Below are 12474 nucleotides of genomic sequence, written 5' to 3' on the forward strand. Positions count from 1 at the left end.
ACAAACACATATTCGAAATAACTAACATCACATCACATAACAACCAATAAAACCAAATCGATGCATATAGTAATTTAAGTTTACGAATAAATAGAGGGTAGAAATAAAAAGCTACCTTTCGAAGCACTTGATCCCCGAGTGAGTCAAAAGATTTGGTAACAACGTCATTATGTTTTGCCGAAAAAAATGTAAATTTATATTTGGATCCAAATCAGGTTCCTCGCCCATTAATTTACTGAACCAACGAAAACACGCCTCACGGTCGCTGTTGTGTGCCGGCTTTTCGGCTAGACACACCCAAATCTGTTTAGCCTGAAAATAATGTAAACGCTTTATTAATTTTCATTTGATTACTTGAATCAATCTTCATGAGAAAATTTGGAAATTATTCCTGGCTGAATGTATCTGAGCAAATGTTCTATTTACTTTATCTATGGACATTGACAAATGACAGATGACAGTGACATACGCTAAGTTATTTATTTCGTAATCCTACTATCAAAAATTATATATAATAACAAACAATTCCACTATAAATATAGCCCACTATAATATAATAAATATAAACTTCATTTTAATGAAATTTGTTGAAAATTTTAGTTTGTTTATGTTAAAAAAAAATGTTTTAATGTGTGTGTTTTAGTTGTATTTTTTGGATGTAAGATTTTGTGAAATAATTGGTAGATTTGGGACTGTGTGTGATGTCGTGGGCTTGATAACTAAATAAATAAATAAACTAAGAGATACTTAATTGGGCTGTGTTGTGTGATGTTAAAAGTGAGGGTATGTACACGAAGGTTTGTATGTGGTGATTATTCGCTATGAATATTCTTAAAACTCTTTTTAAGATTCCGCGATAGCTTTGATTTGATGGCTTCAATATTGGTCGTTGTATGTCCGGGCTGCGCGAAACAAAACTGAGTTTGCATAGTTGTGAGGAACATGAAACAAAGCACGATTACCTGTTCAGCACAAAGCCATAATTGTCCATCCTTCAAGAGAAACCGTAGAAAACTGAGCCGTTCATGTACTTGCGCGGCATGTGGATATCTTCCATCTGGCAACCAATTGTCCCAATCTAGTACACTTTCCGCTGAAAAATCATACAAAATGCTTCTTTACTAAATACTAAATTCCTATAAATGTCAAAGTTTGGTAAAAATGTATCAAGAAACGCAAAAGGTCATCCTGATATCTTCTGGTCTAGCAAAAGTCATTAAATTCTTGTACAAGGTGATAAGTTTGTAATACAACAGGTAACAAATCCTAAAAGAACTTAATGCTCTTTCAATTAAAAAAAACCTCATATTTTTTTATTGTTCGTAATATTGAAATATTTGTTATTTTTGTATTAGGTCACTTGAGTAAGTAGGTACATAACCTTTTTGTAGGTAAAACATAAAAACACGTAGCATTTTTTTTAATGGGTCTAATTTGTCCCTTTTTCGGTGGAAAACATTTTTAGTAGCAACACTTATGAAATGTCAGAATTCTACGGAATGAAAAATCTGAGTATTATATAGAGGTGGCTTCGTACGTTTAAGTAATTAAAAAAGTAGAAACCCACCTCAGAGATACGAAAGATACGTAAAATCGAATGTAAATACATAAATCGAATAATAATAAATATCGTAATAAGAAAAGTAAAATAAAATATATTGTTTCATATCATCGACATAAGAAAATTATCAATCTTTTTGCGCAAAGCGCTCCGTGGACGTATTTGGAACTAAACGAAAGCACGAACGTACACCGTTGTGTAAAATGCATCAACTATAGATTATGGAAAGATACTTTTGATCTGTGAAAAACAACTCCAGGAGTGCAAGCAGAAGTGAAAACTTGAATATTAACGTTGTGCATTTTTGATACTTTGGAATGGTTAGGGAATAATTTTGCCCGAATTGCTTTAATTATCAGTATAAAAGTACTATCATTTATATGGTAAAATACAATAATTATTTATTGCGCTATCGTACACAAACATGACAATTTATATTACATTAAATATGCCGCGCCAGCTGTCTACTCTCCATCCGTCTTACGAATTTTCGATCAGGTCACGTGTCCTGACGCGAGTTTAACATTTTTTACCCATTACAAAAAAGTTTACAACGCCGCTAAAGAAGTTTTCACTTCAAAAACTTATTGCCTACGTACTCTTCACAATCGTTCAAAAACTCTTACCTGTCATCTTCTCTCGTACCATGTCCATATAATGTGTGAGCGAATCTGTGACCAAAATAACAAGGGAATGTTGCGTCTGTAGTCGATCTATTAACTCCTGCCGAGTCACGTGAGGCCTCACGCCCGCATTCCCACCGGATTCGTACAGACAACATATATCACGCATCAGTTTTAACGCTGGCAATACCCACTTCTCATTGCTCTTTAGTTCTTCCACACATCTAGAAATATTTAAAAAAAAACTAACTTTTAAATCATGGTCATTTTGTCTATGTTATTAAAGTATGTACATTGTACAGGTCAAAAAAAGCATATTTTACTTATTTCTAGATAAACGTACAGACACTTGTTTACTATTTTACTTTCAAACAAAGTATTACAAAGACTGAGACCCTTAAAAAAACTAAATAGTTAAATACACACGGTTACATAAAATAATGCGGCTCTTTCTGACGAATTGCGTTCACACTGTGTTAAAAAGGGACAGATAGTGATCGTTTAGTTATTGTATGCAATTTCAATGAAATGCAATATCCGAGCACTGATGTCGCAATCTCGGGATCGCAGGGCACAAAATTTAACTTTTATTGACTGTGTTAAATATTAGTTAGTTAGAACAACAAAAGACCTATTTATTTATTGAACATAAAATAAATACACTCAAAATACATAACGAAACGGCCGTCCTTATCGTTGATAATAAAAGCTCACATAAGTGTGTTATTAAATAACAAATATCGAGAAAAAAATAAAAACAGGATTATTAGGCATAACCTTTAGTGTGTAATAATTTTAAATTTAATAGTGGCTACAATTTATGTAGAATACCAAATCAAAAATCTTCTTAGTCTATATCTATATATATAAAAATGAAACCCGTTTTCCGTTGTCACGACATAACATGAAAACGGCTTGACCGATTTGTTTGTTTTTTTTTAAATAATATACCTTGAAGTACGAGGATAGTTCTTACGGAGAAAAATTAAAAAAAAATTGAGTGAAAAAGTCTAAAAACAACACTTTTCTATATTCCCATACAAAATATTCGTAATAATACTTAAAAATCAATTTGAACTTTAATACCATATCATTAAGTTCAAGTGTTAGTGGAGGGGTTCCGGGAAGGTACATTTTTATTTTTTGACATAATGTATTTGTTGTCTTATCAATTTTCTTTTTTTTATCTTACTAGCTAGACCGGTGTCCCGAATAGCAGAATATGTATTTTATGTATTGTATTGTATGTTCGCCAGGCCAGCTAGTATTTAATAATAAAACGCTGGTGGTAATAGCGGACGGCTGGATTACTACATGGGTCATTGCAATTGACTAAACGTCCCTACACGGTAAAATAAAACTGTGTGTGGTTTTGTTGCTGTGTGATTTTATAATTAATGTTTAATTTTATGAATAAACTTAAAAGCTACGAGCTTGTACGAGCCAATGCTGTACCTTTTTCCCACTCAGGCTTTCTTTTATAAGCGTGGCGCTTTCTTAAATCGTCGGAGTTACTCCCCGAGAGTAAAGCCAGATGTAGGCACTCTCTTCAACTGTTACATAGCAATTAACATTTCATTATTTCGCTTATATTCTGCTGTACACAAGTGGGTAATATAGAGTAAAACAAAAATCTTCTATTATTTAAAGCACCCCGATAACTTAGGAACTGTACATTTTGGTCCTTCGAGCCGGATCTGAACCAGCAACCTTTGGATTTACAGCCTTGACTCGTACAATAACCTACTGATAATATTTAGGACATTATTGTAGTTAACACAATTATATAATATGGACTTATGTTCGTCTGCTTTTATAAATAAATGACAGTCACAGACACATTTTAATATACTCACTTGTCTAACCAAAGCGTTTTCTGCGCATCGCGATCTTGACTACAACTATAGTCGAGTATTTTTATGAAATTTGCCAAAGTCGAATCGAGAATTTCTGTGGAGACATCGTCGGAGTGCGCCAAATTCCAAAACAGTACTAACACCTATAAAAATATTAATGTCTTGAATATTTGCATTACAAGGTATACGAATATAATGAAAAAACTTTTTAACCGGATTAAAGTTATGTATTATTATAAACCGTGACATGTCACCGTGACCACGCACGCTGTGAAGCACGCGAAACGTCGGATAAATTTAAAATTATGTTAAATAGTTGTAAATTTATAATAATACATAACTTTAATCCAGTTAAAAAGTTTTTTCTTTAAATGTGTAAAGGTTATGTTAATCAAAGACAATACAAGGTATACAAAGTGTCTTGTATGATAGTTGAAGTTATTAAAAAAAAATCAGTGGCGCTACAACCTATTTAGGTCTTGGCCTCAGATTTCTGAATCTGTTTCATGATCATTTTTTGGCAAGTAGGTGGTCAGCCTCCAGTGCCTGCCTCACGCCGCCGACTTTTTGGGTCTATCCACATGTCGGTTTCCTCACGATGTTTTCCTTCACCGTTCGAGCGAATGTTAAATGCGCACATAGAAAGAAAAGCCATTGGTGCACAGCCAGGGATGGAACCTACGACCTCAGGGATGAGAGTCGCACGCTGACGCCACTAGGCCAACACTGCTCTTCTTGTTGAAATTATTAAAGCATTTATTATTTCACTGTTTTGCAAAAAATAAACAATGGCGCTACAAAGTTCTATACTCTGATTTTTAATTCCATAGAATTCTGACAGCAATCATTTTTTGACATTACGAGTCTGAACATCTGAGTCTATACATACATTTTATTTGTCAGTAAATGTATCTGTTAACGTAAAATTGTAAACACCGTTAGATTGTAATCTATCTCGCGAGATTATAAACTGTCGAAAGATTGTGAACCTCAGCGTACTGCTTACAATTTAACGTATTATTATTCGGATAGATAGATTGTACTACACTAACTTAGTTATCATTCAAACTTCTTTGGTCAATTACAGATTAATTTTACTTCCCAACAATTTCATATAACTACCGAATAATAATACGTTAAATTGTAAGCAGTTCGTTGAGGTTCACAATCTTTCGACAGTTTACAATCTCGCGAGATAGATTACAATCTAACGGTGTTTACAATTTTACGGTGACATATCCATTTTATCAAGTGCGGTGCTCCACATTAAAAGTGGTACGTCCCTTTTTATCACAAACAGTAAAAAACGCATAAGTAAAGATAACATTTTATTTTAAAGGTTTACTAAACCTGGAAATAGTAGGCAGTAATGCCAGGTAAAGAATAAAATAAAGTAATTAAAATTAATTCGATATATTGTAAGTTATTAATATTTAACTTTTTGTAGGTAAAACATAAAAAATAGGTAGCATTTTATTTTTTATTCACAAATGGGTCAAATTTGTCCCATTTTCGGTGGAGAACACTTTAATAGCAACTTATGAAATTTCGGAATTCTACGAAATGAAAAATCAGAGTATAGGTCTGATTTAAACACTTTTACATACTTTATTCGCCATAACGCCGTCCTTATCATCCTCGGCCAACCTCCTTATCACTTCTAATAGTTTATCACTTTGTTTCTTACTTGATGTAGACCAACTTGCCTGAAATATAACAAGAATCATTTAATTTTTTTTTTCCTTTATGGCTCTGGCACGGTTTGTTCATTAGCCAGCGTCAAGTATAAGATTTTTATAATTCGCACTTGTAATTGCCATCCTCGGCCTAGAACGTATTGCTACGTTCTAAACCTTCACAGTCTCCTTTCTTAGGTAGCATACTCACTGCTTGCCTTAGAAATTCGACCGTGCCCTCCATGTACGGTTTAAGCACTCACCCGGTACCGCACAACCCTCCCTCCCAAAGGCCGAGAACAAATTTTAAATTAAATTAAAACTTGCCCTCGAACCGGGAATCGAACCCGGTACCCCTCACCTAGCTGCCACTTAATAAGACCGCTAGGCTATGAGGCCCCTAACTCCATGCTAACGCAATTTGTAAAAAAAAATGAATATGTACATTTTTTTTTACAAATTGCGCATGCTTGCACGTGCTTTATCACGAAGATGCCTCAATATTGCAAGATATGAATAAAATAAGTAAAAAAATACAACATATTTGCCAGTGCAGCGTTAGCATAGCGTTCAAATAAGAATTGTATTTTTATGTAATTACTAACATTAGTCTGAAATAAACTTTTTCTTAGTCTAAAACAGAATATTCTTATTTCCATTCAACGAAAACTCTTTGTTCCGTACAAAAAAATATGTTTATTATGGAACGTAAGATACATGTATCACTTATTCCACGTCATTAAGTTTGAATTTGTAGGCATCCCTACTCATCGGCAAAGAAGACAGAGGGTGTAGGCCGAGAGAAAAAGCCGGCGTAAAAAACTCTCGGTACTCTTTTAAAATAGCAAATCATTCACACTTATTTTAAAACAAATATCGCAAATTAATTAGAAGTAGCCTTTTTTTTTTTTTTTTTTGATATCCGAGGTGGAAATGCATTTGCGCATCCCCTGAACAGGGGTATGTGGGACTCGACCCACGCCAAAATCTCTGCTATTCAGAGACTGGGTGGCAATACCCACTAAAACCACCTCGAGTAGTTCCGACAAAGCCGCGTTACAGAGGCTCCGGGGTCGCTGTCGCATTCTACCGGGACCTCAACGGCATGTTTCACTCAAAAACCTCTGGTGCAGTATACACTACATAGGAGGTAGGAGATGGGCATATCTTCTCCTATTTACTCCCCGTCTTCTACCCCTAGGATTCGTTCTAAAGCGCTCCCTCTCTCGTTCTGCTGTCTCCTTCTGTAGCATGACATGCTCACAGAAGGATAAATTAGAAGTAGCCTGTCTAGCACTAGTCCCAGGCCCTTTTATCAACTAGATAATCGTTAACTTTATAGTAAGCCTTTTTACACAGCTTTTCTTTAATACATTTCTTAAATTTATTGAAAGGCAGAGATAAAAGAGCCTCTGGGATTTTATTAAAGAGTATCCCCTTTCCCAAAAAAGAATTACTAACTTTAGATAGTCTAGTACGGGGAAATTGCAGCATGCGTTTGTTCCGAGTATTATAGAGTTTACATTGTATATAAATATAGTTCAAGAAATCTAATTAATTAAAATCTCAAAAAGAAAAACAATCCGCGAAAAAAGAGGACACCGTGAGCCATTTCTGCCAAAACCCTCCATCTTTTAGTCGATACCAAATCCGGGGAAATAAATACAGATAAGGCAACTTTCTCTACAGCTCTGATACTTTTTGACATCCAACACCTTTTGTCTTCAGTCACCGTGACCACGCACGCTGTAAAGCACGCGAAACGTCGGATAAATTTAAAATTATGTTAAAAAATTGTAAATTTATAATAATACATAACTTTAATCCGTTAAAAGCTTTTTTCTTTAAATGTGTAAAGGTTATGTTAATCAAAGACAATACTAAATCTAATTAGTTAAGTATCATATGTTATTAAAGCTATACAATAGACATACCTTAAAGCAATCAAAAAGATGATCCAACTGGTCAGGCGTGAAGTCCCAAGCCAATTTAGCCAATAAATCGTGTAGATTTTTAACGATCGCCTCGTGTTTCCCGTGCTGAGCCTTCCATATCGCGTCTAAGTCCTCTCTCGTGAGGGAATTCTCTTTTATCATAAACCTAAGCATTTTCTCCAACCGTTCAACATATTGGGGCTGGTGTAAGGAATCACGTAATACTATATCAACTACTCCATTTTCTCTTATCCACGTCTGGAAAGGGGTACAAATTATACATTTTTAATACAAAATAAGATTGTATCCAGGGTAGGGTCTTGACTACTAGATTTATTTATTTATTTATTTGATCAACGGTATTCCTACAGCTACTTATTAAACAATATTCAAACAATTACACTGTACACAATAGCCAAAACGGAATACACATTTAAACATACACAAAGCACAATTTCACCTATACAAATACAAAGAATATATGTATTTATAATAAATTCTAAGTTCTAAGACCTAAGATTCACTGCTCATCACAATATATATTTATATATATATATATAAATATAAATATATATTTATAAATATATATTTATATATATATATATATATAAATATATATTATTAATATATAAATTTGATTTGGAATATTTACAGATTCAGTATTAAAACGTTCCAAATCAGTCATCTAGCACTTGTATATACGTTGTTCATAAAAGTTTAGAATGTGTGACTGTGACCCCCGAACGGTATCAAGTAATGCATAGATGGCACAATGTGCTAAAGAAATTCATTATTCTAAAGTACAAAATGGGATGATAGGGAAGAAAAAAATTGATAAAATAAAGAATACATAATTAAGAAGAATAACTAAGGTAGCAATGAAAATAAATTAACTTAAGTGAAAATGGGCGGGGCACGTGGCAAGAAGGACAGAAAAGTGCTTTGCTCCGATTTTCTGAAGAAGACAATCTAGTAGATGGATAGACCAAATTAAGAAATCAGAAGAGAGTGGCACTGTGTAAACAGAAATGGCGGATGATGAGGCCTTCGTCAAAAAAGAGCACACAAATACAACTAGAAATGAGATGATAGAAATAGTTTTTTTTTTTTTATGTAATAGAGCAAACGGGCAGGAGGATCACACTGCCAGAAGGCTCGCAAGTGCGTTGCCGGCCTTTCAAGAATTGATACGCTCTTTTCTTGAAGGACCCTTAGTCGAATCGGTTCGGTTACTTCAGTGGGCAGCTCCACATAGTGGTGGTGCGCGGCAAAAACTGCCTTGAAAAACGCTCAGTTGTGCAACGACGGAGTTCGAGGTGATACGGATGGTATTTTGTATTTTGCCTTGACGTCCGATAATGAAACTCAGCTGCTACTAGACCGAACAATTCCAAAATGTAAAGTTAGAGATTATTATAACATACTAGCGGACCCGACAGACGTTGTCCTCGTTGTCCTGTCTTAACTATGAATATTGATTTCAAATTGGTATAATTAATTAAAAAATATTTCAGAAACAAAGTGTTTATTATTCTAATGCTTTATGTTATACAACATTCTTTGCTTGTTTTTCTGGCTCGCATATTATTATATTATCAATATAATAACTCCGATCGAAGCATTTATTTTGAACGATATTCATTTTTCTTACATCCTCTGACGATATTTGCAGCACGCATTCTGTCAATGTTGTGTTATGTCAAACGCCATAAGGTTACACCAAAAAGTTCGAATTGTATGGTGGTTAAGTATTCTTGAATTTTCTAATTTTCCGCGCAATTTTTTTCTTTTTTTCTTTTATAAGAACCTTCTCCTGACAATTACAAACACAACAAAAAAAAAATCAGACAAATCGGTCGAGCCGTTTTCATGTGATGTCGTGACAACGGAAAACGGGTTTCATTTTTATATATATAGATTAAGTAATCAAATAAAACAATGAAAATTTCGGTAATCTGAAGTATTATATTGAGTCAAACAAAAACGCATGGCATAACATATAGGCAACGTTAGGGATTGGACGGGTGATTTGACTGCGGAAGAGTTAGAGAGTCACACACGCTTCACCAGACTGAGAGGCGACAGCCAACCTCAAGAATGGAGAGAAACAAAAGAACAGCCACTTACCGTTATCACACCCGGCGTCAACCATTCCGGCTTCGGCTGTTGGGAAATCGTACTTATAAGTTGATTTATTTCATTCAACGCCGACATTTTCCCGTTAAACGACGACATTTGCAACAACCGCAGTATCATCTTCAGCCGAAACATTTCCAAAGCTAAAAAACAAATTTAATTTATTTAATTTAATAATTAAGCCTTTCGGACTAGTGGTCGGAAATCGGGAACAGGATCGGGAGCGCTGGAAGTTCCTCGTTTCGGATGGCTTATGTCTACATAAAAATAATACAATAAAAATAATATACAAAAACACAATAAAACAGTGTGTGAGATAAAACGTTCAATATAAAAACGTCGTCATCAATACACCTTCCAGTACAAAAATATACAAGAATTTTTCACAAAAAAAATATTGGTTGTTTGTAAAGTAGGTTTACGATCGAGATGTTTACGTGATAACGTCTTATTGGTGATATAAGTTTTTGGGAAGTAAGGAATTAATAAGGATAACAATTTTTTCAAATTTTAAATTACATCTATCGTTTTATTCACACTTTTGATGATAAATTTCGGGTGTAAAATGACAAGTTTACTTATTCGACTATGATATACATTTTTCTTCATACATTCACGGAATGATTGGCAGCGCTCGAGATGAGACGGGAGATCGGTCCGTCTCTCTCTCGTTATACCTGCGATCGCGCTCGTGAGATTTTGGTGTGACACAAGTTTCTGAACATGTCACCCGACTAAAACGATTTTAAAGACGTTATCACGTCAAAAAACAAATTTTCACTGTTATATAAGCACAATATTCACATAACACGTGTTACTTGCAACTAAACTAGCTGAGAAATTCCATTGTACATAGCAGCCGTGGCTCCGCTTTCCTGCTGTTCGATATCCCTACTGCTATTTTTATACACAGGTATCTTTAAAAATGTTCCTATATGTCTACTCAGGTAAGATTTAACATATAAATAAAGTAAAATATTTAAAGTGAAAATATATAGTCAAACATTAATTTTTCATAATATTTTTTTAATTTGCACAAAAAAATTTTGGGTAAACATTGCAATTTATAGTTTAAAAAACAATATCCCACATCATATTAATTCATTCACTGTAACTCTAATCCGAGGTTTTACGGTTTTGAATGCTCCGGGCACTCTACTATACATAGATGTTTTATTTAAATTTAAACGCATAGACAATGTGTGGGTAATATGTGTAAAAAAGCAACTGTTGACGTAATCACTAAAGAAAAAAGATCTCAGAAGAGTATTCTCTTGGCGCTTAATAATAATTTCCGTTGTGTTGCATTATACGGTACGATGGCCCACATTGTAGTAGCATAGGAGCGGAATATTACCACGCCCCTATGCAACTACAGGGTAGGCTTTCGACCTTAAATCTTCCATTTTCTTTCTTCGACGTACCTAAAAACTCTTAAGGGAGCGTTCAAGTATTACGTAACGAATTGGGCGGGGCGGGGATTGAAATACGCGTTCTTGTTAATATTATTTTCGGCTTTCCAGTACTTTACACCACATAATGGTAACTTTTAGGTATAAAAAGTCACTAGGTGGTCACTGTACTTGGGTACAGAAAAACGTTACTGTGTGTTACATGGGGGGCGGGTCAATAATCTCCAAAAATTGCGTGACGTAATACTTGAACGCTCCCTAATTAGGTAATACATGACATAAAATGTTTACCCTGTTATTCATGAAAAGCTTAATTACACTAAACTAAAACAGTCTTTCATTTATTTCTATGAAATTGGGTTTACGTTATGAGGAAAGAAGAGAGAGAATGTAATTAGTGAAGTGTGTTTAGCATGTAATTGGTGAAGTGTTTTAGCATGTAATTGGTGAAGTGTGTTTAGCATGTAATTGGTGAAGTGTTTTAGCATGTAATTGGTGAAGTGTTTTTAGCATGTAATTGGTGAAGTGTTTTTAGCATGTAATTGGTGAAGTGTTTTTAGCATGTAATTGGTGAAGTGTTTTTAGCATGTAATTGGTGAAGTGTTTTAGCATGTAATTGGTGAAGTGTTTTAGCATGTAATTGGTGAAGTGTTTTTAGCATGTAATTGGTGAAGTGTTTTAGCATGTAATTGGTGAAGTGTGTTTAGCATGTAATTGGTGAAGTGTTTTAGCATGTAATTGGTGAAGTGTTTTTAGCATGTAATTGGTGAAGTGTTTTAGCATGTAATTGGTGAAGTGTGTTTAGCATGTAATTGGTGAAGTGTTTTTAGCATGTAATTGGTGAAGTGTTTTTAGCATGTAATTGGTGAAGTGTTTTTAGCATGTAATTGGTGAAGTGTTTTAGCATGTAATTGGTGAAGTGTTTTAGCATGTAATTGGTGAAGTGTTTTTAGCATGTAATTGGTGAAGTGTTTTTAGCATGTAATTGGTGAAGTGTTTTTAGCATGTAATTGGTGAAGTGTTTTTAGCATGTAATTGGTGAAGTGTTTTTAGCATGTAATTCGTCAAGTGTTTAAATGTAACTGAAAATGTACTTACATTTAAGTAGGCTGTGATAGTTCGGTGTCCTTACAGAAACATATTTGCATGCCTTTATCAAACACGATACTGTATCAGTCTTGTTCTCGCTCCCGCGCGCTTCGCGTTTCAACTCGTCATCAGTTAGACTTTCTAGAAGGGTCGGAATACATTCCTGAAAAAATAAATTGAAAAGAAA

At 34.3% G+C, this 12474-nt stretch overlaps 1 protein-coding gene across 1 annotated transcript in view; it reads right to left on the reverse strand.

Moving 5' to 3' along the window:
• The window catches only part of LOC125061897 (probable ubiquitin carboxyl-terminal hydrolase FAF), a 72280-nt gene that overhangs the window by 54319 nt on the left and 5487 nt on the right, over positions 1 to 12474 (reverse strand). Inside the window, exons 8-15 of the mRNA XM_047667532.1 lie at positions 12297 to 12450; positions 9778 to 9929; positions 7651 to 7908; positions 5648 to 5746; positions 4041 to 4183; positions 2188 to 2408; positions 963 to 1093; positions 116 to 312 (exon numbers count right to left, since the gene is read on the reverse strand). Of these exons, the coding sequence (XP_047523488.1) occupies positions 116 to 312; positions 963 to 1093; positions 2188 to 2408; positions 4041 to 4183; positions 5648 to 5746; positions 7651 to 7908; positions 9778 to 9929; positions 12297 to 12450 (1355 nt within the window). The remainder of the gene's footprint in view (positions 1 to 115; positions 313 to 962; positions 1094 to 2187; positions 2409 to 4040; positions 4184 to 5647; positions 5747 to 7650; positions 7909 to 9777; positions 9930 to 12296; positions 12451 to 12474) is intronic.

The sequence above is a fragment of the Pieris napi genome, chromosome 24 (genome assembly GCF_905475465.1).
Source record: "Pieris napi chromosome 24, ilPieNapi1.2, whole genome shotgun sequence".
Lineage (NCBI taxonomy): Eukaryota > Metazoa > Arthropoda > Insecta > Lepidoptera > Pieridae > Pieris > Pieris napi.